We start from the raw sequence: 27,207 nt of genomic DNA on the forward strand, positions 1-27,207 counted from the left end.
CACCATGCCTAGCTAATTTTGTATTTTTAGTAGGATGGGGTTTTCTCCATGTTGGTCAGGCTGGTCTAGAACTCCCAACCTCAGGTGATCTGTCCGCCTTGGCTTCCCAAAGTGTTGGGATTACAGTTGTGAGCCACCGCTCCTGGCCAAGATAACTCTAGCAAGGATTTCCCAATGTAGTGCTCCTTCTGCTAACTTATCCCACTGCTGGATTTGTCACCCTGGACCTCATATAGTGCATGATCACTCTGACACTGTAGTTGCTACTTATACAAGCCTGCCCCTTACACATAGATCCCCAAAAGCCTCGTTCTCAAATCACCTATATAGTTTGTTTGATAACCTCATGCTCAAGGGACTCATGGCTCTTTATTACTCAGTCCCTCATTAGACACCATGTGCAAGCAAGTCATAAAGGTCCACAGGCTTTTACAAGTACCTTCTACTGGCCGAATAGCCTCCCTAAGTTCACCACCTATTGCAAGACCTCAAGCGTGATGGCTTTTTCAGAACCACCGTCTTTCTTTAGATTATCTCTTTAATAAATGCTTCAACTCCTTGTTAAAGGGCACAATAGTATGTCAGCAAAGACATCTCCTTTCCTTAAGGTTGAGAAAGAGGAACAACCTGCCAGCGCAGAGGAAGAGGATCAACTCCCTCACAAGGATCCCTGGTTCAAAAATCTAACTTCTATCTTGCCTAAAATTGCCACTGCAAACCATTAGGAGCAGGCACTGTCCTGGAGATACATATATGTGTGTGTGTGTATACATATATAATATATATGTGTGTATATATGTATGTGTATATATACGGGCAAAAAACATATATTTTTGTTTGTGGGAATAATGAAAAACCCCGGGCTGGTGATTGTTTAAAAGCTTGGACAGCGGGAGGATGTTTGTTAGGATTCCCCCTTTTATGACCTCATTTTCTCCCTTTGGCTGAGAAATTAACAGATACGGGCCTTAAAAAGAGAAGCCTGCCATACATTTTAACATGCATGTGTTAAAAATAGATTTTGTTTGTGTGAAAAATGAACACCAATAAAACTGATAGTTGTCTTCTGATGATAAAGGTAGTATGTATTCCTGAAAATTTAGAATAAAATGTATATATCATAGGAGAATTCTACCACCCATATAAAACCTTTGTTAACTTTTTGAGGTACTTCTAGTCGTTAAAAAAAACATGTTTGTGTACAGACTTTTTTAGTTACAGCCCTACTTTATAAATTTTGTCATTAAACTTTTTGAAATATTTCATTTGTATTTAAATATATTATAATTGAAGTAACAATTCTGTGGTTAAACATTTAAGCATTTTTGTACTTTGTTTATATTGTAAAGAACTTCACACTGAACAACCTTGAAATAATTCCCGGATCACATTTTTAATTTTCATAAGATGGATTCATGGCCGGGCGCGGTGGCTCACGTCTGTAATCCCAGCACTTTGGGAGGCCGAGGCGGGTGGATCACAAGGTCAGGAGATCGAGACCATCCTGGCTAACACAGTGAAACCCCGTCTCTACTAAAAATACAAACAAATTAGCCGGGTGCCTGTAGTCCCAGCTACTCAGGAGGCTGAGGCAGAAGAATGGCGTGAACCTGGGAGGCAGAGCTTGCAGTGAGCCGAGATCGCGCCACTGCACTCCAGCCTGGATGACAGTGCGAGACTCCATCTCAAAAAAAAAAAAAAAAGATGGATTCATACATGTTAGCACTGAGTCATTTTTATGGATTGTAGTTGGCACCTGGCTTTTCAGAAGGGAGTTCTTATTTGTGCGCCTGTGGGTTAGTCCATCTCAGTACTTCTGTCTGCATTCAGTGCTATCTATAAAGACTTTTTTTTTTTTTGCCACTTTGAAAAGTGGTTTCTTCTTAACGTTTGTAACGAGCATGTCTTCCATTGCTTGTAAGTGAACATATTTATTGAAGGTATATTGGATGTGGCATTTCTTTGGTGAATTGCTTGTGTCCTTTGCCTATTTTTCGATTGACTTTTGGAAGAAAACCGGGCTGTTGTCTTGGAAAATGTCCCTCATTCTGGGTCATTGTTTCCTGGAAGTGTCATTTAACATGTTCTTGCTCTGTTTCCCCAGATTCCTACAAACTGCACATTAGGATGGAGAGCTTGATTAGATTCAGGCTAAACATTTTTGGCAGGTGTGCATGTGTGTGTTTCTAGGAGTTTGCTTAGAGGTAGCCTTAGATAACATTTTCAGCTGCTTCTATGACCATTGGTTGAGGCTTTCTGTGGTACTGGTTGTGGTATTGTGCTTGTTTTCTTTTTGTTTTTGTTTTTGTTTGAGACGGGGTCTCACTCCGTCACCCAGGCTGGAGTGCAGCGGCGTGATCTCGCCTCACTGAAACCTCTGCCTCCCGGGTTCAAAGGATTCTCCTGCCTCAGACTCCTGAGTAGCTGGGATTACAGGCGCCTGCCACCGCGCCCCGCTAATTTTTTTGTATTTTTAGTAGAGACAGGGTTTCACCATCTTGGACAGGCTGGTCTTGAACTCCTGACCTCGTGATCCACCCACCTCAGCCTCCCAAAGTGCTGGAATGACAGGCGGGAGCCACTGCGCCCGGCCCGGAAGTTATAAATCTTGCAGTCCTCAGTTATGTGACTCTGGAGCAGTCGGTAACTTAGAGAAAATCTGCTAAGCGACAGCAATCAGTGCTTAATTATTCCTATTCTTCAGCAAAGTCCAAGCCCCTGCCATAATACTAACCTTGTCATGTGAATGCAGCCCAAATCTCTGGATGGGGTGGAGGGGGTTCGTTTCCCTTGCCTCCAAGTTTAACTATAAACTAAATCCCTCTCATAGTTATTTTGACCTCTGTGCTAGAATAACCAAGAGAAAAATACCAAAACAGCCTATGAGGTTAGAAGCCAGGTGGGCCAGTCTGTGGGGAAAAGAAAGAGATCAGACTGTTACTGTGTCTATGTAGAAAGAAGTAGACATAAGAGACTCCATTTTGTTCTGTACTAAGAAAAATTCTTCTGCCTTGAGATGCTGTTAATCTGTAACCCTAGCCCCAACCCCGTGCTCTCTGAAACATGTGCTGTGTCCACTCAGGGTTAAATGGATTAAGGGCGGTGCAGGATGTGCTTTGTTAAACAGATGCTTGAAGGCAGCACGCTCCTTAAGAGTCATCACCACTCCCTAATCTCAAGTACCCAGGGACACAATACACTGCGGAAGGCCACAGGGACCTCTGCTGAGGAAAGCCAGATATTGTCCAAGGTTTCTCCCCATGTGATAGTCTGCAATATGGCCTCCTGGGAAGGGAAAGACCTGACTGTCCCCCAGCCCGACACCCGTAAAGGGTCTGTGTCGAGGACGATTAGTAAAAGAGGAAGGCATGCCTCTTGCAGTTGAGACAAGAGGAAGGCATCTGTCTCCTGCCCGTCCCTGGGCAATGGAATGTCTCGGTATAAAACCCGATTGTACGTTCCATCTACTGAGATAGGGAAAAACCGCCTTAGGGCCGGAGGTGGGACATGCGGGCAGCAATACTGCTCTTTAAGGCATTGAGATGTTTGTGTATATGAACATCAAAAGCACAGCACTTTTTTCTTTACCTTGTTTATGATGCAGAGACCTTTGTTCACATGTTTTCCTGCTGACCCTCTCCCCACTATTACCCTATTGTCCTGCCACATCCCCCTCTCTGAGAAACACCCAATAATGATCAATAAATACTGAGGGAACTCAGAGACTGGTGCTGGCGCAGGTCCTCCGTATGCTGAGCACCGGTTCCCTGGGCCCACTTTTCTTTCTCTACGCTTTGTTTCTGTGTGTTTCTTTTCTCAAGTCTCTCGTTCCACCCGACGAGAAACGCCCACAAGTGTGGAGGGACAGGCCACCCCTTCACCAGTCGTGGTAGGTTTCACTCATTGTTCATAATTTGGCAAAGGTGGTTTTGTTCTTTTGGGGGCTTATGTAATTCAGCTGGGCACTGTCTCGTAGATTCCAGAAGTCCCAGCTGGACACAGTGAATGTGACCAGTGGGTCTGCATCAGGACTGGTTGTAGGTTTGTGGCAGGTTTGACTATTACAGACTCTGGGAATATTGGTAGTTCTGTATCTGCTCTGCTCGAAATGTGATATCTCCACAGAAAGACACAAATCATACATTTGCAGCTGAAATGAATTTTCAAAGCGTACAGTCAGAACAGGAGATGGATGGAGCATCCCCAGAAATCCTGAGTCCACTGTACTCATTCTCCACCCCCACGTAACCACGGTCTTGCCTTCTCTGGCCCTGGAGTAGCTTTGTCTGTTGTGAGCATCAGAGAATGGAATCGTACAGTCTGATGCTCTTACGCCAGGCTTAATTCACTTAACGTCTATGAGATGCATCCATGACATAGCATGTAGTAAGTTCATTCTCACTTTGATGTAAATATTCCATCATGTAAATAGGCCAAATGTGCTTATGTGTTCTCTGGTTGATGGGAGGGCTGTTTCCAGTTTGGAACTATTAGGAACAGCACCTTGATCACCTGTATCCATCTTTTGGTGAACATAAGCATGCATTTCTTGCCTCTGGGCATAGGGTTTAGGGTGGAGTCACTGGGTCTGAGGCATATGTATGTTTTGTTTTCAGTATGTATTACTTATTATTGTTTAAACCTTGAAATTAAACTTTCTGGCACGTTGGTCATTTCACTTGGGCAGGCTGGACTGGCCCACACCGGGGAGGGGCCTACCATGAGATGGGGCTGAGAGCAGGGGGCTGTAACCTGGGCCTTGGGAGTCAACCCCAGCTCTCTCCTGACCTTCCCCCATCCTGGTCCCCCGTCTCCTGTCCTCGGGGAAGGTACCGATGCAGGGAACTCAGGAGTAGGGTGTTTTGATCTTCACTCTGATTAGGGGAAGAACTTGAGCTCAGTCTCCTTTTCCCACCACCTGCCTGGCCTGAAATTCCCACAAACCTAGGAGCCCTTTGAAGATGATGCATGCAGGGGCCCTCTCTCCTACTGCAGCCAGAGATTGGATGGACAGAGGGGCCAGGCCGCTCCACCTCGTGTCCTCTCCCTGGTGCATGGGCCGGGAAGAGTGAAGGGGCTGTGTGCTTAAGGCCTAGCGCTGCAGAGGCTCCGAGAAAACCAGCTCCAGCCCCTGCTCCTCTCAGCCTCATCTAATTTACGGCCAGGCAGGGCAGGGGTTCTGTCTCTCGGGGCCGAGACCCTGGGAGCCTGCAGGACCCTGCCCGCAATGCACTGCAGCTTACTCCCTCTAGCCCTCTTCCGTGTTTTCCCCGGCCAGGACGAACAGTGCCTTCCCCCGAGTTAGTCTCAGTGAGCTACTGCCAAGAGCAATTCAGTGCACGGCCACACTTCTCCCTAACCTAGAGCCCACTCCTCCTCTGCCAGCAGCATTGCCCTGGGCCTCCTCCCCATTATAGACTGTGGAGAGGAGGAGCCTAGAGAGCCCTAGCTGAGGCTGTCAAACCCTTGGCGTGGGCAGCTGGCAGGTTGACCCCTGACCCCGGCTTTTTGCCTTGAGGGGAGGCTGTGTGGTTCGTTCGCTGGTGTGACAGTGCAGGGCAAGGAGAAGGTGAGAAGACGCAGGGAGGCAGCGTGGGCCGCAGTCACACTTCTGCTGCACCCACATCTGTGAGCTTCTCCACAAAGAGGAGAAAGAAGACAAGGCCAGGGTTGGGTTGGGCCTTCCCCTTGGCTTTTTTTTTTTTTTTTTTTTTTTTTTTTGAGATGGAGTCTCTCTGTCGCCCAGGCTGGAGTGCAGTGGCGCCATCTCGGCTCGCTGCCAGCTCTACCTCCTGGGTTCATGCCATTCTCCTGCCTCAGCCTCCCAAGTAGCTGGGACTACAGGCGCCTGCCACCACACCCAGCTAATTTTTTGTATTTTTAGTAGAGACGGGGTTTCACCGTGTTAGCCAGGATGGTCTCAATCTCCTGACCTCGTGATCTGCCCGCCTCGGTCTCCTAAAGTGCTGGGATTACAGTCATAAGCCACTGTGCCTGGCCAGGATTTTTTTTTTTTTAAGATTGCATGTTGTTCTGTTGCCCAGGCCGAGGGCAGTGGCACGATCACTGCTTACTGCAGCCTTGACCTCCTGGGCTCAAATGATCCTCCCAATTCAGCCTCCCAAGTAGCTGGAACTACAGGCGCACACCATCACACGCAGGTAATTTTTAAATTTTTTAATTTATTTTTATTATTTTTGAGATGGAGTCTCCCTCTGTTGCCCAGGCTGGAGTGCAGCAGCATGATCTTGGCTCACTGCAACCTCCACCTCCTAGGTTCACGCAATTCTTCCTCAGCCTCGCAAGTAGCTGGGATTACAGGCACCTGCCGCCATGCCTGGCTAATTTTTGTATTTTTAGTAGTGACGGGGTTTCACCATGTTGGCCAGGCTGGTCTCGAACTCCTGACCTCAAGTGATCCACCCGCCTCAGCCTCCAAAATTGCTGGGATTACAGGCATGAGCCACCGCACCCAGCCAATTTTTTTTTTTTTGTAGAGATGGGGTCTTAACGACGTTGCCCAGGCTGGTCTCAAACACCTGGCTCAAACAATCCTCCCATCTTGGCCTCTTAAAGCACTGGGATTACAGGAGTGAGGCACCACACCTGGCCAAGAATTTCCTTAAAGACTATGAAGTGGTGAGCCTTTCATTTCATGTGGAAGGTTCTGGTGGCTGCAGGATGGCCTGAAATGAGAGAGCAAGTGATCCTTTAGAGAAATGGTTTCCTTTCATCCAGTCTGAAGCTGATGGGGGTGAAATCTGGAGTGGCAGAAGTAAGGCTGGAAAGGAGGAGCTGGATTGGAGGAGAAACATCAGCAGGACTTGGCTGAAATGTGTTGGGTTTGTTCATTCGTTTATTTACTCAGCAGATACACAGGGAGTGCTCGCTGTGTGCTTGGCACTGTGGTGAAGGAACTGAGTATGCAACAAAGAAGAGAACACATACAGCCCTTGCTCTGTGCCACTCACAGTTTGGCGCAGGTCCGGAGAGGAAGAGGAGGGCTCCAAGGTGTGCTCAAGGTTCCACTGGGACAGTGGTGTCCTCCCCAAACCAATGACCAATTAGTGAGGGGTGCAGTCACGCCCGTGGGCCTTCAACAGCATTTTACTGAAATAAAACAGAAAATATCAGAGTGCTTTGGATGTCATAAGGGAAAGAACACTGCAGAAATTTTCTTTCTGTTATATATGTGCAGGTCTGTATTGGATCAGTATGTGCAATGTACTTCTTATTGAAGGGCAGGTAAAGAAAGAAAAAAAACCTTGTATGGGGCTGAGCGTAGTGGCTCACATCTGTAATTCCCGCACTTTGTAAGGCTGAGGCAGGACTGCTTAAACCAGGAGTTCAAGACTAGCCTGGGCAACATAGCGGGACCTCATCTCTACAAAAAAATAAAATAAAAATTAGCCAGATGTGGTAATGCACACCTGTAGTCCCAGCTACTTGGGAGGCTGAGGCAGGATGATCACTTGAGCCCAGGGGTCAAGGGTGCAATGAGCCATGATCATACCACTGCATTTGGCCTGGGCAACAGAGCAAGACCCTCTCTCAAAAAAAAAAAAAAATCTAAAAGAGAATGGGTAAATCAGGCGTGGTGGTGCATGCCTGTAGTCCCAGCTACTCCACAGGCTGAGGCGGGAGGATCACTTGAGTCCAGGAGTTTGAGGTGGTAGGGTGCAATAATCGTGACTATAAATAGCCACGGCACTTTAGCCTGGGCAACATGACGAAACCCTGTCTCTATAAAAAAAATAAAGAAATTAGCCTGGAGTGGTGGTGCATGCCTGTGTTCCCAGCTATTCCAGAAGCTGAAGTGGGAGGATTGCTTGAGCCCAGGAGGTGGAGATTGCTGTGGGCCCAGATCGTGCCACTGCAGGGGGCTACAGGAGTCTAAAAGGGAAGGGACACAATTTCCCCAAATCTCCAATGTTGAGGAGTTCTGCCTACACTCCTTGCCCCAGGATGCCCCCAGCACCAAGGCCAAGAGGGTGTCTTGGCCCTCAGCACTGGGGTGGAACATCTGTACACAGAACCAGGCCACAGGAGAAGGCATACACAGAGCCCATGAGCACCAGCCCCTCTGAGCTGCGTCCAGCCCCCATCTCCATCCTCTGTTCTCTGGGACTACAAATCCAGGCCTGACCTGGTTCTATCCCTACCTGCAGAGACAGAAGACAGAAGGAGACAACCCCTGAGAAGCCTTTCCCCAGGGCCTGATTCCCCCTCGCACTGTAAGATCTCTCAGCCCGCACTTTGGGAGGCCGAGGTGGGCGGATCACGAGGTCAGGAAATCGAGACCATCCTGGCTAACAGGGTGAAACCCCGTTTCTACTAAAAATACAAAAAAAAAAAAAAAAAAAAAAAATTAGCCGGGCGTGGTGGTAGGCGCCTGTAGTTTCAGTTACTTGGGAGGCTGAGGCAGGCGAATGGCGTGAACCTGGGAGGCGGAGCTTGCAGTGAGCCGAGATCGCGCCACTGCACTGCATCCTGGGCAACAGCCAGACTCCATCTCAAAAAAAAAAAACAAAAAAAAAACAAAAAACCTCTCAGCCCTGGATCAGGTCCCCTCTCCAGGAAAGGTGACAGCGTGGGGTCTAAATGACACTGCCCTAGGGCCCCGCTGCGGTGGAAAACAGACCCAGACAGCGCCCCCAGCCCTCCCTCCCCAGGGAGGAATGAAGGGCGTAACAGACAGCGGGGGACACCGGGACAGGAAGGAGGGGCCAGCCGCTCTCAAACTAAGTCTAAACCACGGCGGTGAGGAAGTGTGGTCCCAAATCCAGCCCCCTCACGGCCGAGCTCACAGAGCTCAGGGCTGGAACTCGGAACCCCTGGCCCGACGCAGGCGGCAGCACCGAAGGGAACTTGAGCCCCGGCCCCCTCAGGGGACCCACGGCCGGGGCGCAGCTTTGCTGGCAGACGCCGCAATACTGCGCAGCCGCGGCCCCGCAAGCAGAAACAGGGCTGGGTCTGAGGCCTGCGTGGAGCTGGGGCCCGACGGCTCCCGGAAGGCAGCGGGGGGCACTGGGCGCCCCGGATCCGAGCCTCCCGGGCGGCAGGCCCTCCCAGCTGTGCGGCGCCCGGATCCCCACCAAGGCACCCCAAGCGCGGACGGCGGGACGGGCGACAGCACCAGGGTGGTGTCCCAGGCTTCCCCACCGCCGCGGACCCACTCGGCCCCGGCCCGGGCGGGGCTTCCGGAGAGATTTATCCCCCTTCCCTCTAACCTTCCTGGGGCTCCGGCTCAGGCTGGACAACGGCTCGGAGACCCAGTCCCCCTCGAGTGTTGACCCCCCTCATCCAGAACCAGCCAACCCACCAAACCACCTCTCCGAAGCCGGGCCTCTTCCCAGCGTCCGCCGCTGACCTGATCAGAGCCGCTCTGCCGGCCTGAGGGAGCTGAGAAGGGGCTTGGGAATGGGGTCTTGAGGAGGGGCTGGCCGGAATGTGCAGCACTAGCCCAGCTGGAGCGGGCGGCGCGGGCCCGCCTGTCCCCCAGCCCACCCAACTCCCGACCCGCGCGGCCCCCGGCACACCATAGAGACGTGGTCCTCCGCCGGCCTAGAGCGTCTCTCCAGAGCGTGTGCGTGTGCGAGACGTCATTTTGCGTCGCCTCGGGCAGGGTAGCCAGCGGCTGCATCTGAGGCGGACGCCGCAGTGTAGGGCACACCCTGAGGGTAGCGAGAGACGTGACAGGACCGAGCAGCTGGGGGCTGCAGCCTGCTGTGTCCCCACCGATCCCAGAGAGAGGCTGTGAGTCTGGATCTGGGCGTTCGCACCCTGAGAGAGGGGGTCAAAGCTCCCCTGCGGCCCCGAGGAAGAAGAGCAAGGTTGAGGACCGCCTCGGGTCACCAGAGTAGTTTGGAGGCAGGCCTGCAGGCGCGTCCCCGCTCCTCAGCTCCAAGCTGACGTATCTACACCTGCCGGCGGGCATTAAGATGGCTGGTTATGCCACTACTCCCAGCCCCATGCAGACCCTTCAGGAGGAAGCGGTGTGTGCCATCTGCTTGGATTACTTCAAGGACCCCGTGTCCATCAGCTGCGGGCACAACTTCTGCCGAGGGTGTGTGACCCAGCTGTGGGGTAAGGAGGACGAGGAGGAAGATGAATGGGAGGAGGAGGAGGACGAGGAGGCGGTGGGGGCCGTGGATGGATGGGACGGCTCCATTCGAGAGGTGTCGTATCGGGGGAATGCTGACGAAGAGTTGTTCCAAGACCAAGATGACGATGAACTCTGGCTCGGTGACAGTGGTAGAACTAATTGGGACAACGTAGACTATATGTGGGACGAGGAGGAAGAAGAAGAGGAAGATCAGGACTGTTACCTAGGAGGCTTGAGACCTGACCTGAGGATTGATGTCTACCGAGAAGAAGAAGAAACACTGGAAGCATACGATGAGGACGAAGATGAAGAGCTGTATCCTGACATCCACCCGCCTCCTTCCTTGCCCCTTCCAGGGCAGTTCACCTGCCCCCAGTGCCGAAAGAGCTTTACACGTCGCAGCTTTCGTCCCAACTTGCAGCTGGCCAACATGGTCCAGATAATTCGCCAGATGTGCCCCACTCCTTATCGGGGAAACCGGAGTAATGATCAGGGCATGTGCTTTAAACACCAGGAAGCCCTGAAACTCTTCTGTGAGGTGGACAAAGAGGCCATCTGTGTGGTGTGCCGAGAATCCAGGAGCCACAAACAGCACAGCGTGCTGCCTTTGGAGGAGGTGGTTCAGGAGTACCAGGTGAGAGAAATGAGGGAATGTGGGGGGATGAAGGGAGTGGAAAGGTAACTAGGAGAGCTGAGGAATGAGTAGCATTCCTTTCCCACCTCCTCAGGTGCTTAGTTGCTAAACTTCTCTTTCTTTGATGAGGGAGACACGGTGGAGAGAGATGGTCATGTGGGTAAAAAAGGAGACACAAAACCATGAAGATTGGGGCAGATTGGCTTCCCCAGAGGAAGCTGAACAGATAATATGACGGTCACTGGAAGCGGACCACTACTGCTAATACTGGCAGTCTACCTAAGTGTAAGGAACATGAGTAACAGATACCCAGTACTTCATTTCTCTCTAATGTGAGTCCTTGACCAATTCCCTGGGACAGGTGCAGATAGGAATAGAAAGCCACAGTACTTGGAGATAATAGACATTTGGGACCTCAGCACAAGCAGTGTCAAAATAGATGTATTGGTAGACAGAAATGCCAGATGTGAGTCCTAAACTACTGGTAGCAATTGGCCACACCCCCCTCTCAAAGTCTGGGATTGCATCTCTACCTTCAGTGGGGTCCGTTTTCCTTCTAGAGAAAGGCAAAGCATTTAAGCATCTTTGATGGATCAGAATGTGCCTCATATCCTGATCACTTTTCTTTCCTGGTATTTTATCATAGTGGAAGGAGTGCGGGATTTAGGATCAGATGACCTGGCTCTGCCACTTACTGTCTAGTCTTGGGCAGGTGTCAACCTCCTTGAGCTTCACTTTTTCCCTAGGATTGCAAGGATTAAAAGAGATCATATATGTTAACCATAAAGCACTAAACAAATGTTTGCTGTTTTATTTGGCTTTCTTGTAACTTGTCTTCCCTTGTTTGGGTGCTGATATGGTTAATGCCTTGCTTTCTAGTCTTGACTTCTAAGCATTAGATAATTGTCTCAATGACAATGAGCATGAGTACCATCTTCCTTACCAAAAGTCTAGGTAGATTTGACTCCTAGCAGTGCCCAAACGAAGGAGAGGTTGTCTTCAGGCCCAGAAAGGTTGACCTGGATATGCAGCAGCCGCTGCTCACGTCTTAGTAGTGCTTTACAGTTTATAAAATATATTTCCTCGTATTCTCCTATAGCAGTGGTTTTCAAATTGTTTTTTGACCAATTAGTGTGTCTTAAAATAAATGGGTCATGCCTAGCATTATCTCAAAATGAAGAAAGAGAAAATATTAGAACACATGGAACATAGGGTAAGTATTCCTTTATGAAACTTTTAAGTTATATATATATACATGTATATACTTCGTCTAAAAATATATTGCTTTCTTTGAGTTGCAGTCAAAACACAAACACAGAGCACTGTCCTACAGGCTTCATATATTAGATATTATTATCACCCCCCTGCCCCCATTTTATAGCAAATATTAGTAAGTGCACAGTTAAGGCACAAATCTAACCATAAGTCACTGCTACCTCTGTTACATTAACCTGACTTGAAGGACAAATCCTAGTACCATGTTTTCACCCAAGGTGATAACTAAAGTATCCCATGGAAAAAACTTATGTCCTATGCTTCTGGGTTTTAGTACACTGAAGCTGAGGAAAAGAGAGAACCTTCTATTTCTCTCCTAACTTTTTTTTTTGAGACGGTGTCTTGCTCTGTTGCCCAGGCAGAAGTGCAATGGCATGATCTCGGCTCACTGCAACCTCTGTTTCCCGGGTTCAAGTGATCCTCCTGTCTCAGCACCCCTAGTAGTTGCGATTACAGGCACATGCCACCATGCCCAGCTAATTTTGCATTTTTAGTAGAGATGGGGTTTCACCATGTTGGCCAGGCTGGTCTTGAACTCCTGACCTCAGGAGATCCACCACCTGGGCCTCCCAAAGTGCTGGGATTACAGGCATGAGCCATTGTGCGCAGCCTTCCTCAGCTAACTTTTATCATCATCCCCTTCCCCCATTTTATAGTAAATATTGGTAAGTGCACAGTTAAGACACAAATCTTTTTTCATTTTTATTTATTTATTTATTTATTTGAGCTGGAGTCTCGCTCTGTCATCAGGCTAGAGTGCAGTGGTGCGATCTCAGCTCACTGCAACCTATGCCTCCCGAGTTCAAGTGATTTTCCTGCCTCAGCCTCCCAAGTAGCTGGGAATACAGGTGCGCACCACCACGCCCAGCTAATTTTTGCATTTTTAGTGTAGACGGGGTTTCACCATGTTGGCCAGGATGGTCTCAGTCTCTTGACCTCCTGATCCCCCCCGCCTCGGCCTCCCAAAGTGCCGGGATTACAGATGTGAGCCACCATGCCTGGCTGTCTCTTTCATTCTTTAGGCAGTTCATTGTCACTTCCTTCCATTGGTAAACATGTAAATTATAGTCGCATGATTTAGAATTTTACTGACCAAAGTCATAATAATAGTTAACAGTACAAGGAACTATTTTTGTATAATGGTTTATTTAATACAGTATACATTATCTTTCATATACTTTGTTACAATGTTAAAAAAAACTTCATTTTTCATAACACAGGAAATAAAGTTGGAAACAACTCTGGTGGGAATACTTCAGATAGAGCAAGAAAGCATTCACAGCAAGGCCTATAATCAGTAAGATGTGTGAAAAGTTGGGTAGCCATAGGAGGTGTTCATTAAGGATATGATTCCATTTATATAGCTATTTCTATTGCATAACCAGGACAGTTTTATTGTTTTGAGGTCAATGTTCTTTTAAAATTTGATTTTCTGTAAGAAGAGGCTTTTTGGCCCAGAAAGCCTTACTTATTTTACATCTTCCAGTTTGTCCATCCCATGAGTTAGAGTTCGTCTTGACTCTGCAAGCTAGAATCAAAGAATTATGAAAGTAAGATCATTTAGATTTGACCAAGGGCACCATTAAATGGTGTCAGGTTTTAGGAAGCAGACGGGTGTATAAAAAGAAAATGAACAAAGATTTCACTTATTGGGGATCAGGCATAACTGGATGCCTGGATTGTCCTGCCACCCAGCTGCCACCAATAAAATCATTAATCACTCTGCAAGAGGGACCAGATGCTTCCATCATCAGTACTCCTTGTTTTTCTGTTATCTCCTTTGAGGTAGCTAAAAATGGCAGCCAAAAAAAAAATGTTGAGGCTTTTCTCAAGTATATACTCATGTTATTTTGCAGAAGATAGGGTCAACTTCTTCAGTTGAGTTATCTGAAAGTGTTGGGCAGTGACACCATGCCAAACACTGTTAAATTCATGCCATTAAAAACAGTGGAGTGTTCTGCAAAGCCCGATTCTCTGCAGCTTTAAGACTGGACAGTATTGAAATATTCACAGGAATCTTCCAAGCCATGAAAGCTTAATATTAGACAGCCCTTTTAATTGCAAAGGAGAAAAAAATGGAGACACTTGTGAAACCTTGCATTCTGAGTGCTGCCACAAATAAATTAAGGAATTCCAGAATTTCTTCATCTACTTCTGCAGTCTTAACTCTGAATTAATGACTGAATATATCAAACTTCAGATCTTAAAAAACATCAGCTCGCAAGAGGCTGAGGCAGGAGAATGACATGAACCTGGGAGGCGGAGCTTGCAGTAAGCCGAGACTGAGCCACTGCACTCCAGCCTGGGCAATAGAGCAAGACTCCATCTCAAAAAAAAAAAAAAAAAAAAAAAATCGGCTCATCTTTTATTGCTGTTGGTTGAGATGAATCTACTGATGAAGAAAACTGTACTTTGCTTACATTCAGAATAAGGCTTTCAAAACTGTGGATGTGCTGTTTTCGTGAGCCTTCTACTTGACCACCAAAGAGTATTTTTGCAGCTGTATCAAATGAACCGAGTTGGAGGAAATTGTATAGGAATATATCTTAATGGCACTACAGCAAACTGTGTTAAATTTGGGTTTTTGGCAAAGATTGAAGAGAACTGGTATTCAAGATGTACTGCAGCTGTCACCACCAAGCATGAACTTTCACTGATTACCCATAACCTACTGGAAATCTTCAGCCTTGCTGTCAGCATAGACCACTGTGAGAAACAGTACATTCCATTCCAGTCTGCCCTGCTTTTTGAAGATCTAAATGCCATTCCATGTTTTCTGTTACATATTGAAGTTTCTTGGTTGTCAAAGAAAAACGGATTCTGCTGAACTTGTGGACAGAACAACCCCAAGGTTGGAAGAACAATGAAAAATAATCTATACTTGAACATTTCAAAAGTTAAAATTTTCAACAGAGTTTTAACACACTGAAGCTTAAAATACATTGACACTGAAATGTCAAGGGGCAAACACCAATTTCGCCGTTCATTATGAAATACATCAAACAAAACTTGCCAAAAATACAACCATAAAAATACAGCAAATGTATGTATGAGCAAACTAATGCTAAAAATGTCTAATTTTCTTGGCTAGTCTTTCAAGGACCAGATTCATGAATGTCATTTGAAGGGAAAAAGTGAAATACTTGGAATTATTTTGAGTGATGTGCTCCTGAGCTTGTTCTTAAAATCTACTAGTGGTAGCTTTTGGAAAGAATGTGTTTCATACCAATGTGCAGGCCTCACCGGAAGAGCTTCAAGAGGAGTTTGTGAAACTCAAGGTCTAATGGTTTTGACTAGAAACTTCCAGGCAAATACTCTAGAGAAACTTGGGTGTAAAATGACTAAACAGATGAAAAGGCTTTATCCACTATTCCATTTGCTCCTTACACCTTAAAAAGCTTTTTTATTTTTTAATGTTTTGATATATCTAGCTTTGGGGAGAAAGCAGTGCAAGAGTGTTATTAAAAGCAGCTTGTGTTTTCTTGCACCTTTACACCACCCAGGAAAGAAAAGTTCAGGCTTAACAGTGACATGGCTATCACATCATCTGAATAAATTTTTTCCTTCTAAAATTACTGCTTTCATTAATTTTAATCATGATACTTAATTTTGAAATTGTAAATGGAGGGGCAAATGTGAGATTTTCAGGTATATGAAAAGTAGAAGTGTGGGTTACAAAAACATTGAGGAAAAACATACAGCTCACCTGTTTATTGAATGTCTTCCCTATTAGGTTCAGCTGTTCACTGCTGTATCACAAGTCAGACTGTTTAAACTTGTTCGTCTACTTCTGTGGCTGTACCCTGGATCTCATCTTCAGATTGGCTACACATCTGAAATCAACTCCCATTGCACTATGACCTTAGCTCTTAGCCTTCCAATACACTTAAGCACACTCCAATTACACCTGCCCTTCAGCTTTAGGGAGCCCACTGTTTCACTGACTCCATATTTTTTCCTTCCCAATTTATCAGACATTTAACAGCCTTAGTATCCTACTGAGCCTAGACTGCATGATTCATTTTGGCATAAAGACCTGATACAGGCTGGGCGCGGTGGCTCACGCCTGTAATCCCAGCACTTTGGGAGGCCAAGGCGGGTGGATCACGAGGTCAGGAGATCGAGACCATCCTGGCTAACACAGTGAAACCCCATCTCTACTAAAAACACAAAAAATTAGCCAGGCATGGTGACGTGCACCTGTAGTCCCAGCTATTCAGGAGGCCTAGGCAGGAGAATCACTTGAACCCGGGAGGCGGAGGTTGCAGTGAGCCGAAATCACGTCACTGCACTCCAGCCTGGGCGACAGAGCGAGACTCTGTCTGCAGGGGAAAAAACAACAACAACAACAACAAACCTGATTCATGTTGTCATCTAAACCGGATTGATTGATTGATTTCTTTTTCTTTCTCTCTCTCTCTCTCTCTGTTTGACAGAGTCTCGCTCTGTTGCCCAGGCTGGAGTGTGGTGGCATGATCTCGGCTCACTGCCAGCTCCGCCTCCTGGATTCACGCCATTCTCCTGCCTCAGCCTCCCGAGTAGCTGGGACTACAGGCGCCCGCCACCACGCCTGGCTAATTTTTTGTATTTTTAGTAGAGACGGGGTTTCAACGTGTTAGTCAGGATGGTCTCGATCTCCTGACCCTGTGATCTGCCCGCCTCGGCCTCCCAAAGTGCTGGGATTACAGGCCTGAGCCACCGCGCCCGGCCTCTTTCTTTCTTTCAATGCTTTTGTTTTTGTTTTGTTTGAGCCAGGGTCTCACTCTGTTGCCCAGACTGGAGTGCAGTAGTGCGATCACAGCTCACTCACTTCCTAGGTTCAAGTGATGCTCCCACGTCAGCCTTCTGTGTAACAAGGACTATAGTGCAGCTAATTTATTTTTATTTTTTGTGGAGCTCTCCCTACATTGCCCAGGCTGGTCTTGAACGCCTGGTGGGCTCAAGTGATCCTCCTGCCTTGGCCTCCTAAAATGCTGGGATTACAGTCATGAGCCACCACACCCAGCCTAGACCAGGATTTCTCAACCTCGACCCTATTGACATTTTGAGTGAGATAATTCTTTGTTGTGGGCAGCTGTCCTATGCATTGTAGGATACTTAGTAGCATCTCTGGACTCTACCCACTACATGCAGGTAGTACCCCTCCACTAGTGGTGACAACCGCAAATGTCTCTAGACATTACCAAATGTCCCATAAGCGGACATTGCAAAATCATCCCCAGTTGAGAACCACTGATGTAGAGTCAGGGAAAGTGGTCATGTCCACATATCATCCTCTTGTAGGCACTATAGCCGGTGCCTGGCATAGGTGTTCAAAAGTGGAACACCTACTCTTGAGAGGAAGAATAGGCTTGCCTAGCTAGCACTTTATTAAAAGTACCCTGAGGGCCAGGCATGGTGGCTCACACCTGTAATCCCAGCACTTTGGGAGGCCGAGGTAGGCAGATCACCTGAGGTTGGGAGTTCCAGACCAGCCTGACCAACATGGAGAAACCCTGTCTCTGCTAAAAATACAAAATTAGCCAGGCATGGTGGCGCATACCTGTCATCCCAGCTACTCAGGAGGCTGAGGCAGGAGAATCACTTGAACCTGGGAGGAGGAGGTTGCAGTGAGCCGAGATCGCACCATTGCACTCCAGCCTGGGCAACAAGAATGAAACTCCGTCTCAAAAAAAAAAAAAAAAAAAAAAAAGTACCCTGAGTATCAGTGGATTAATGGATATGACACCCACTACTCCCTGCTCTTGGAGTGGGGTAGCAAAGTCAACAAACCTTTTCTAAACATTACCGCTGCTTATGTCACTTGGATTTGGGAGAACAAGAACCGTGACAGATGAAACAGTTTACAAAATCAAGCTCTGGAGATTTTGAGTAATAACAATCACTTCAGCTACTCCTCAGTTCCAGCAGAGCAGTAGGGATGTCATTTTTTGTTTTCAGGTATTATGCAGAACCACTGAGTCCACAGTGGAGGTGGCCCTGGTAATATAACATCAGTCCCTAAAGTACTTTCTTAAAACCTAAGGCTCCTGCCATTGACCATCAACCCCTGGCCTCTATGCCATGCCTCCTGAAACTCCTATAAGACTTGTAGATTCTATGCTGCTTCCTACCCCCAATTCCTAACTCCTCTGAAAATTATCCTGTAACAGTGAAGTTATTGCAAATATTTGCTGGCTGGTAAAATGTGGTTATAAGAAAGGAAGCTAAAGACGCTAGTCCTCCACATTCAAGCTAATAGAACTTCATGTAACAATGGAAGTATTCTGTATCTGCTGTCTAATACAGTAGATACTACTAGCTACATATGACTTGAGCTCTTGAAATGTGGCTAGTGCACCTCATGAACTCAATTTTTAAGATAGTATTTAATTTTAATTAGCCACATGTAGCTAGTGGCTATCAAATCCTATTTAACAGCACAGTTCTGTACAACCAAAGTCTAGTTCTTCCTGGGGCCCTTGGGAGTAGCAAGTCCAAGGGGGAGGATAAAAACAGAAATGGAACAATTTTCTTTTTCCAGCTGGGAGTGGTAGGCTGTAAGGTAATATTTTTAGACATAAAAGGAGAAAATATTTTATTTTTAAAATCTGACCAAAATGATCTTGAGCCACCTATCACTTCTGATACACATGGATCACACGGGTGACGAGACAGGAGAAAACTAGGGGAAACAAGTTAGAAAATAAACTGTATTACCTTCTCCTATCAAAAAAGGTCTGGGGCTAGAGCTGGAGCCTCAAAACAGAAGGGATAATAAATATAGGGTTTTACTTTGTGCCTGACTTTTTGAAAATGGGACGGGGGGCAAAACCTAGTATTGAAGCAGGTAAGTGGGTTCTTTCCGTGTTACAGCAGATGAGGGTGATGAGGAGCTCCTGGAGTCCTGGAAGAGAGAGCAGCCTGTGCTGACAGAGTTAATGAGAGGACAGATCTAGGAGTAACAGGGTCTGAGGAGAGGAGATGGCCTCCCAGACCATGAGAACTAAAGGTTGTGATCAATTTCATCGTAGTCTGTCCAAACCAGAGAGTCCTCAAGTGTGGTATGAGAATCCTGGGTGTGGGGCAGTGAGCTCATTTCTGCTCTTGAGAAGTGTAGGAGATGCAGCGAGGTTCCTGCTCTCAGGAGACCTGCACAGATGGAAGGAAACGTTCCCCTAAGTTATTACTTGTCTCACCTCCTCCCTCCCCCAAAGGAAGGGGAAAGATAGACACCTCAGGGGTTTGAATTAAAATAGCCCTTTGGAGGGTTTTTTGTTTGTTTGTTGTTGTTATTGTTGTTTTCCATTATTTTTACACAGCTCCAAACAGCCAACTGAAATAAAAATAGCCTTTAAGAACAAGGAGGCTTATCCTCTATAGCGATTCCCCCTGCTGAGGTTTGTGCTTAGGCCTTCCTAGCTTTCTCGTCTCATCTTTTTTCTTTTTTTTTTGAGTTTTGCCCTTGTCGCCCAGGCTCTGGAGTGCAGTGACACGACCTCGGCTCACTGCAACCTCCACCTCCCAGGTTCAAGCAGTTCTCCTGCCTCAGCCTCCAGGGTAGCTGGCATTACAAGCATGTGCTACCACGCCCAGCTAATTTTTTATATTTTAAAAAAATTAAAATGTAATTTTAATTGTTGGCCAGGCTGGTCTCGAACTCCTGACCTCAGGTGATCTGTCCACCTCGGCCTCCCAAAGTGCTGGGATTATAGGCAGGAGCCACCACGCCCAGCCATCTCCCCTCATCTTAAGGGACTGAGATCCCAACTTAGAGCCCTTTGGTTGACAATTCCAGCTGGCAGTAAGCAGAGTCCTACAAAGATAAGGAGGGATCCAGGTGGCCTGGAGAGGATCCATGGAGCTCACATCCCCTTTTTCTCTGACATTTCTTAGGCACATGGAATCCCTTCTACTCCTACAGCAAAGGATGTGATTTCTCAGCAGGCCCTGGCCATTTCGCCTTAGTGTGAGCAGAGAGGACTGCCCTTCATCCCTCATACAAATTTGAGCTAGCCAGCCCCAGGGTTCCATTCTGACCTTTTTCGCACTCTGGTTCATATGAAGTCCTCTCTCCAGTAGAAAGCTGAGAAAATGAAACTTGGGTCATCTTTTGTTTCTCTCTACCATCTAATGCTACTTTAAATCCTTTGACAAGGAGGCTAGAAGCTTGACTTCTCCCTGCATTTCTTTTTTTTTTTCTTTTTTTGAGATGCAGTCTCCCTCTGTTGCCCAGGCTGGAGTGCGGTGACGCAATCTCGGCTCACTGCAACCTCTGCCTCCTGGGTTCAAGTGATTGTCCTGCCTCAGCCTTCCAAGTAGCTGGGATTACAAGCATGCACCACCACGCCCAGCTAATTTTTGTATTTTTAGGAGAGACAGGGTTTTGCCATGCTGGTCAGGCTGGTCTTGAACTCCTGACCTCAAGTGACCCACCTGCCTTGGCCTCCCAAAGTGCTGGAATTACAGGCATGAACCACCGCGCCCAGCCATCCCTGCATTTATTATAGTCCTGTCTGGACCATCCCCTTTCCACAGCCTCTGACTCTGTATCTGCCAAAGCACCCAGGCCTAGCCCACAGTCCATCTCCCAAGGAAGCCCCAACAGACAACAGAATGCTTTCTGGGGGACTGCTAGACGTCAGACTTCTGCCTAAAATTTATGCTGAATCTTTATCAGGAAAATACACATTTTTTAAAAAAGTTAATGACCAGGCTGGCCAACATGGTGAAACCCTGTCTCTACCAAAAAAGACAAAAATTAGCCAGGCATGTAGTCCCAGCTACTCGGGAGACTGAGGTGGGAGAATTGTCTGAACCCAGGAGGCGAAGGGTGCTGTGAGCCAAGATGGCACCACTGCACTCCAGCCTGGGTGACAGAGTGAGACGCTGTCTCAAAAAAAAAAAAAAAAACAAAAACAAAAAACCGCAAGTGATCTCTGATCTCTTTGTAAGATTTGTTCCAGGAACTGATTTAATTTCACAGCCGACCTCACTAAGAGTGGGACAGCACCTATACTTGTACTCCTGTTTCCTGGTCTCCAAACTTTTTGTGCTTAATTTTTTTTTTTTCTTTTTGAGACAGGATCTTACCCTGTCACCCAGGCTGGAGTGTAGTGATGTGATCATAGCTCACTGTGGCCTCTAACTTCTGGGCTCAAGCGATCCTCCTGCATCAGCCTCCTAAGTAGCTGGGACTACAAGCGTGCACCACCATGCCTGGCTAAAATTTTTAAAAATTTTATAGCGATGGGGTCTCACTGTGTTGGTCTTGAACACCTGAGTTCAAGTGATCCTCCCACCTCAGCCTCCCAAACTGCTGGGATTACAGGTGTGAGCCATGCTCAACCAAAGAGCTCCTATATACAGAGGCCAATTCTAGACACTGGAGTGAAGGAAGTAGTGTAGGGATGAGAGAGACCTCTTAGTCATAAGGTCTTTAGTAAGTACTCAGTCCCTCCTTTAGTGCCACTTCGTAGGAATCTTGCACCACCCCCCCCAGCTAAATTTGGGGTCCCCCTAGAGACCTTCCTGTACAGCATCTCAGCCTTTGGCTTGACTCATTTGTCTTGATTACTGCAGTGGCTTCTTAACTCTTCTTGTCTCTAGTTTTACTCCTCCAACCTAGCCTGCACCGTGACAATAAATGCGTTTTTAGCAGGTAGCAATAAAAACTTGTCCTAAAAAAAGAAGCAGTCTAGGCAGGACAGTGCTGAGATCAGACTTTTTTTGTTGTTGTTGTTGTTGAGATGGAGTCTCACTCTTATCACCCAGGCTGCAGTGCAGTGGCATGATCTCTGCTCACTACAACCTCCACCTCCCCGGTTCAAGCAATTCTCCTGCCTCAGCCTCCCGAGTAGCTGGGACTACAGGCACGTGCCAACAGGCCCAGCTAATTTTTTGTATTTTTAGTAGAGACAGGTTTCACCGTGTTAGCCAGGATGGTCTGGAACTCCTGACCTCGTGATCCGCCTGCCTTGGCCTTCCGAAGTACTGGGATTACAGGCGTGAGCCACTGCGCCCGGCCGAGATCAGACTCTTAAAGAAACTACTCTAGGCTTCAGGACAAAATCCAGATCCCTTAGCAGCAAGGCCTTCCAAACTAGGGCTCCTTGACCCTCAGGGGTTTCACTCCCTCCTAAGGAGCCCTCAAAGCTATCCCTACCTTACCTCTGCACCTTACCTATCCCTTACCTACCTTACCTATCCCTCTGCCTGGAACGCCCTTCCTTTAACTACTTGACCTTTACTTTTCAACCCATGAGGCTGGCCACCAAAATCAGAATCTTCCACAGGCCAAACCCTCCACTGGGTGGTGAGAATGCAACACTTAGCAGAAACAGAGCAGTCCTTGTGAGGAGACACCTGAGGGATAAGAAGAACCAGTATACACTACACACCGCTGTGAAAGCATGAAACAAATGTGACCTAGACCTGAGGGTCCCAGAGGCTTCCCTGAACAGGCAACCTAAGCTGAGACCCCAAGAAAGCTTAGATTGAACCGAGAGGGTTGGGGAGGGATGTGATGGGCCTTCCAGGCAGAACAATGTGTGTTCTGTGTGGGAGAGAACTAATGAGTTTGGAGGAAGAGGGGAGGCCCAGTCTGGCCACAAACACAAGAGTATGGGACACGCCAGAGGAAGCCACACGGATTTTGCAGGGAGACAGTAAGGATTTTGGTCATCATCTTAAAGTACGTGGGAAAGCCTCCTGCCCAGAGTTTTAGCTGGCAGTCAGCAGGCCCTCTGGTCCTGGCCACGCACCTTTCCCTCAGCCTCACCTCAGCATTCAAGGGAAAACCTGCCACCGCGCAAGCCCTCCAGGGTCTGGAATGCTGGCAGGAGGGGATGGATGCCTCTGCTCCTGGAGAAAAGGGCTCTGGCAGGGAAGCCTGAGGGGCTGGTTCCAACTGTACAGGTCCTGTGGACTCCTCAGAAAAGGAATGGCGAGATGGATTTTCATAGGAGAGCCTCTCCAATTTCTCCTTGGGACTTTTTTTTTTTTTTTTTTTTTTTTTTTGAGACGGAGTCTCTCTCTGTCGCCCAGGCTGGAGTGCAGCGGCGCGATCTCGGCTCACTGCAAGCTCCACCTCCCGGGTTCACGCCATTCTCCTGCCTCAGCCTCCCGAGTAGCTGGGACTACAGGCGCCTGCCACCACGCCCTAATTTTTTGTATTTTTAGTAGAGACGGGGTTTCACCGTGTTAGCCAGGATGGTCTCGATCTCCTGACCTCGTGATCCGCCCGCCTCGGCCTCCCAAAGTGTTGGGATTACAGGCGTGAGCCACCGTGCCCGGCCTCTCCTTGGGACTCTTACCTTGTATGGAATGGAAGTGGTGCCTCTGGGGTCCCAGACACGGGAGAGGGGAAGCAGCCCAGGGGCTGGGAGAAGTGGTGAGACCCAGAAGAACGGTGGACCCAGTCAGGAAGGGTCCTGCCAGCAGGGCGTGGGCCAGCCTCGGGGTCTTCCCCAAAAGGCAGGTAGGGGCCTCCAGCAAGCTTCCCACCTCCGTGAGGCTGGAGAAGAGGCCCCCTGGATGAGAAGGAAGAGGCCGGCAGGCCCGGCGGGTGCAGGCACAGGTAGACTTCTGGTGGGGAAAGCGTGACTCAGCCTCCTCCAGCGGCTGCAGGACGTCCCCCCGCTAGAAAGGGGGGACCCAGAGGGGGACCCCTTTGCTGACCCAGAGTCAACCCAGCGATTCCTCCCGGGGAGGCGGGGGGCCCCGGCCCCGGCCCAGAGCGCATGCCTATGCCGGGAGCTGGGCGAGGACGGGGCACAGCCACAGCTGGGTGCCCAACGGGAAAGGCGGCCGTTCCCCCTCAAGCTGCACCTGAAGGGGTCCCCAGGGTCGAGGCCACTTCTCCTTCGGCTCAGGGTTGACCTTCAGTGACCACTGTGGCCTGCGGGCATCCCCTGGGAGGGACGGAGGGGGATGGAGGAAAACTCCAAAGGGAAAAGCCGAATCCTGCAGGGTCTGGTCGTCGGAAAGCCAACCATACAGTCAGCCCTCCCTCTCCTCGGGCTGCCATCGCCATCCGGGTCCACACGGGCTCTAAGACGTGATACACTGGCCCTCCCTTTGCCTTTCTCTGTGATTGGATGCTTTCTGAGGTCTCACCCAAACCTGAGCAGGTGCTAGTCCCATGCTTCTACTGCCTGCACAACTATAAACCAAATAAATATTTTTTCTCTATAAATTTAAAAAAATCTGAACAGACCAGTAGTTAATTATGAAATTGAATTTGTAATAAAAATATTTATCAAGCAGAAGAAGCCCAGGACTAGATGAATTCACAGCTGAATTTTACCAAACATACAAAAAAAAAAGATGGTATCAATGTTACTGCAACCATTCTAAAACATTGAGGAGAAGGAATTCCTCTCTAACTCATTCTACAAAACCAGTATCATCCTGACACTAAAATCTAGCAAGAAAACAACAACAACAAACTACAGGCCAATATCTGATGAACATAGATGCAAATATCCTCAACAAAATGCTAGTAAACCAAATCCATCAGCATATCAAAAATGTAGTTCATCGTGATTACATAGGTTTTATTCCTGGGATCCAAGGACTATTTAATATATGCAAATCAATAAATGTGATTTACCACATAAACAGAATTTAAAACAAAAATCATATGATTATCTCAATAAATGTAGAAAAAACATTCAATAAAATTCAACATCCTTGCCAGGTGCGGTGGCTCACACCTGTAATCTCAGCACTTTGGAAGGCAGAGGTGGGCCAATCAACAGAGTTCAGGACCAGCCTGACCAACATAGAGAAACCCCATTTAGAACTAAAAACGCAAAATTAGCTGGGCGTCGTGGCGCATGCCTGTAATCCCAGCTACTCAGGAGGCTGAGGCAAAAGAATGGCTTGAACCCGGGAGGTGGAGTTTGCAGTGAGCCGAGATCACACCACTGCACTCCAGCCTGGGCAACAGAGCGAGACTCCATCTCAAAAAACCAAACCAAACCAAAATAAAACAAAAAAACCTGAAATCATATCAATTATTTTTTCTGACCAGAGGGGAAGAGTATCAAAAAATCAGTAACAGGAGGAATTTTTTTCCTGACCGTCTTTGGCTCCCTCTCTCGCCACCCTTTTTCTTCCTCCATCTACCCCAAAACTTTTTCCCCACCATTTTTTCCCCACTATCTTTTTGCAAAGCCTTCTATACTCTCCCGCTCACTACCGTTTCCCCACCCATCTACCCCAAAACTTTTCCCCACCGTCTTTTCTCCCTCTCCCTGGCCACCCTTTTTTCTACCTCCCACTCATCACCCTCTTTTGCTCCTCCATCTCCCCAAAAACATTTCCCCCAACTTTTCCCAAAGCCTTCTCCCCACTCGTGCTGCTCGCCACCCTCTTTCCCCTTTCATCTACCCAAAAACTGTTTCCCTATCATCTTTTTCTCCCTTCCTCCTTGCCACCCTTTCCCTTCTCCATCTACCCAAAAACATTTCCCCGCCGTCTTTTTGCAAAGCCTCTACTCCTGCTCACCACGCTCTTTTACCCATCTACCTCCCCAATTTTTCCCTGCCATCTTTTCACAAAGCCTTCCCCGCTTCCCGCTTGCCCTCTTCTTTCCTCTATCCTGCTTGCCACCCTGTTTTTGCCCTCCATCTACCCCAAACTATTTTCCCCATAGCCTTTTTCCCATTCCTCTTTCCCCACTCCCTCTGGCCACCCTCTCTATTCTCCTCCCACTTGCCACCCTCTTTTCCCCCTCCATCTACCTAAAAGCTTCTCTCCTCACTGTCTTTTTGCAAAACCTTCTCTCCCTCTTGCTCACCACACTCTCTTCCCCCTCCCTCTTCTGCACGCTCTTTTCTCCTCCCACTTGTCACCCTTTTCCCCCCTCCATCTACTCAAAATCTTTTTACCCACAGTCTTCTTTCCCTTTCTTTTCTCCCCACCGTATTTTTGCAAACCTTCTCTCCTTCCTGCTCATCCCCGTTCCCCCCTCACGACCCTCTCTTTCCCCCTTCCATCTACCCAAAAACTTTTTCCCCACCGTCTTTCCATGAAACCTTCTCTCCCTCCTGTTCACCACCCTGTTTTCCCCCTCCATCTACCCCCCAATTTTTTTTCCCCAACATCTTTTTCTCACCGTCTTTATGCAATGTCTTCTCCGGCTCGCCATCCTTTTTTCCTTTTGGCACTAACCACCCTCTTTACCCCTCCATCTATCCCCAAACTATTTTCCCCTTCCTACCACTCCAGCCACACTAGTTTCTGTCGCCACCAACTGCAGGGAGGCCAGCCGCGGTGCCGCAAACTACAGCCTCCAGTCTGTCCTGGTCCTCTAAGCCGGGCTCGGAGCAGCACCGGGAGCAGACACAGAAAAACCTGGAAGAGCCTCTCTTCTTCAGCACCAATTATATACTGAGGTTTTTCATATGCGGTTCCTGGACTACACGTTCCAGGACTGGACAACCAATCAGAGTATGAAAATAAAGTCCAATCAGAGAAGGCCTAGAGGTTTTCTCTCACCCAATCAGAACATGTAGTCCAGAAACCATGCGCATAACCGAATGTGCAGGCTGAGGGGGCCTCACGCCAGTTTAGGCTCTCCAGTATCTCCCACTGAGCTACTCTGTCCCCGACTTAGAGGACCAGGAGAAGGGGGAGCTGGAGGCTGCAGCCTGCAACACCGTGGCTCGTCTCACTCTGGATGGTGGTGGCAACAGAGATGGCAGTGTGGCTGGAGTTTTAGGACGGCGGCCTGAGCGGTAGGAGGGGGCTGGAGCAGTAACATGGCGGCCTGAGCGGTAGGCGGGGGCTGGAGCAGTAAGAGGGCGGCCGGGGCGGTAGGCGGGGGCTGGAGCAGTAACATGGCGGCCTGAGCGGTAGGAGGGGGCTGGAGCAGTAACATGGCGGCCTGAGCGGTAGGTGGGGGCTGGAGCAGTAAGAGGGCGGCCGGGGCGGTAGGCGGGGGCTGGAGCAGTAAGAGGGCGGCCGGGGCGGTAGGCGGGGGCTGGAGCAGTAACATGGCGGCCTGAGCGGTAGGAGGGGGGCTGGAGCAGTAACATGGCGGCCTGAGCGGTAGGAGGGGGGCTGGAGCAGTAACATGGCGGCCTGAGCAGTAGGAGGGGGCTGGAGCAGTAACATGGCGGCCTGAGCAGTAGGAGGGGGCTGGAGCAGTAACATGGCGGCCTGAGCGGTAGGCGGGGGCTGGAGCAGTAAGAGGGCGGCCGGGGCG

General features: G+C 48.4%; 1 protein-coding gene and 1 long non-coding RNA gene across 12 annotated transcripts in view; one reads left to right on the forward strand and one right to left on the reverse strand.

The window, feature by feature from the left end:
- Positions 1–6,164: 6,164 nt before the first annotated feature.
- On the reverse strand, positions 6,165–9,509 carry LOC112204540 (uncharacterized). The gene is made up of 3 exons (XR_002938174.3): positions 9,371–9,509; positions 6,972–7,110; positions 6,165–6,686 (listed from the first exon to the last, which is right to left on the reverse strand). It is a non-coding gene; the product is annotated as an uncharacterized LOC112204540 (long non-coding RNA).
- A 62-nt stretch (positions 9,510–9,571) lies between these two features.
- The window catches only part of LOC129135354 (E3 ubiquitin-protein ligase TRIM52), a 69,715-nt gene continuing 52,079 nt past the window's right edge, over positions 9,572–27,207 (forward strand). For 7 of the 11 annotated variants that reach the window (XM_063816742.1, XM_063816734.1, XM_063816739.1 and 4 more), the window contains exon 1: positions 9,614–10,739. In XM_063816742.1, the coding sequence (XP_063672812.1) occupies positions 9,942–10,739 (798 nt within the window). In that variant the 5' untranslated portion in view covers positions 9,614–9,941. Of the gene's footprint in view, positions 10,740–13,234; positions 15,587–27,207 lie in introns of those variants that run through there. The other 4 variants (XM_054657194.2, XM_054657197.2, XM_054657196.2 and 1 more) reach the window with 4 other exon arrangements.

This window comes from Pan troglodytes, chromosome 7, assembly GCF_028858775.2.
Source record: "Pan troglodytes isolate AG18354 chromosome 7, NHGRI_mPanTro3-v2.0_pri, whole genome shotgun sequence".
Classification (NCBI taxonomy): Eukaryota; Metazoa; Chordata; class Mammalia; order Primates; family Hominidae; genus Pan; species Pan troglodytes.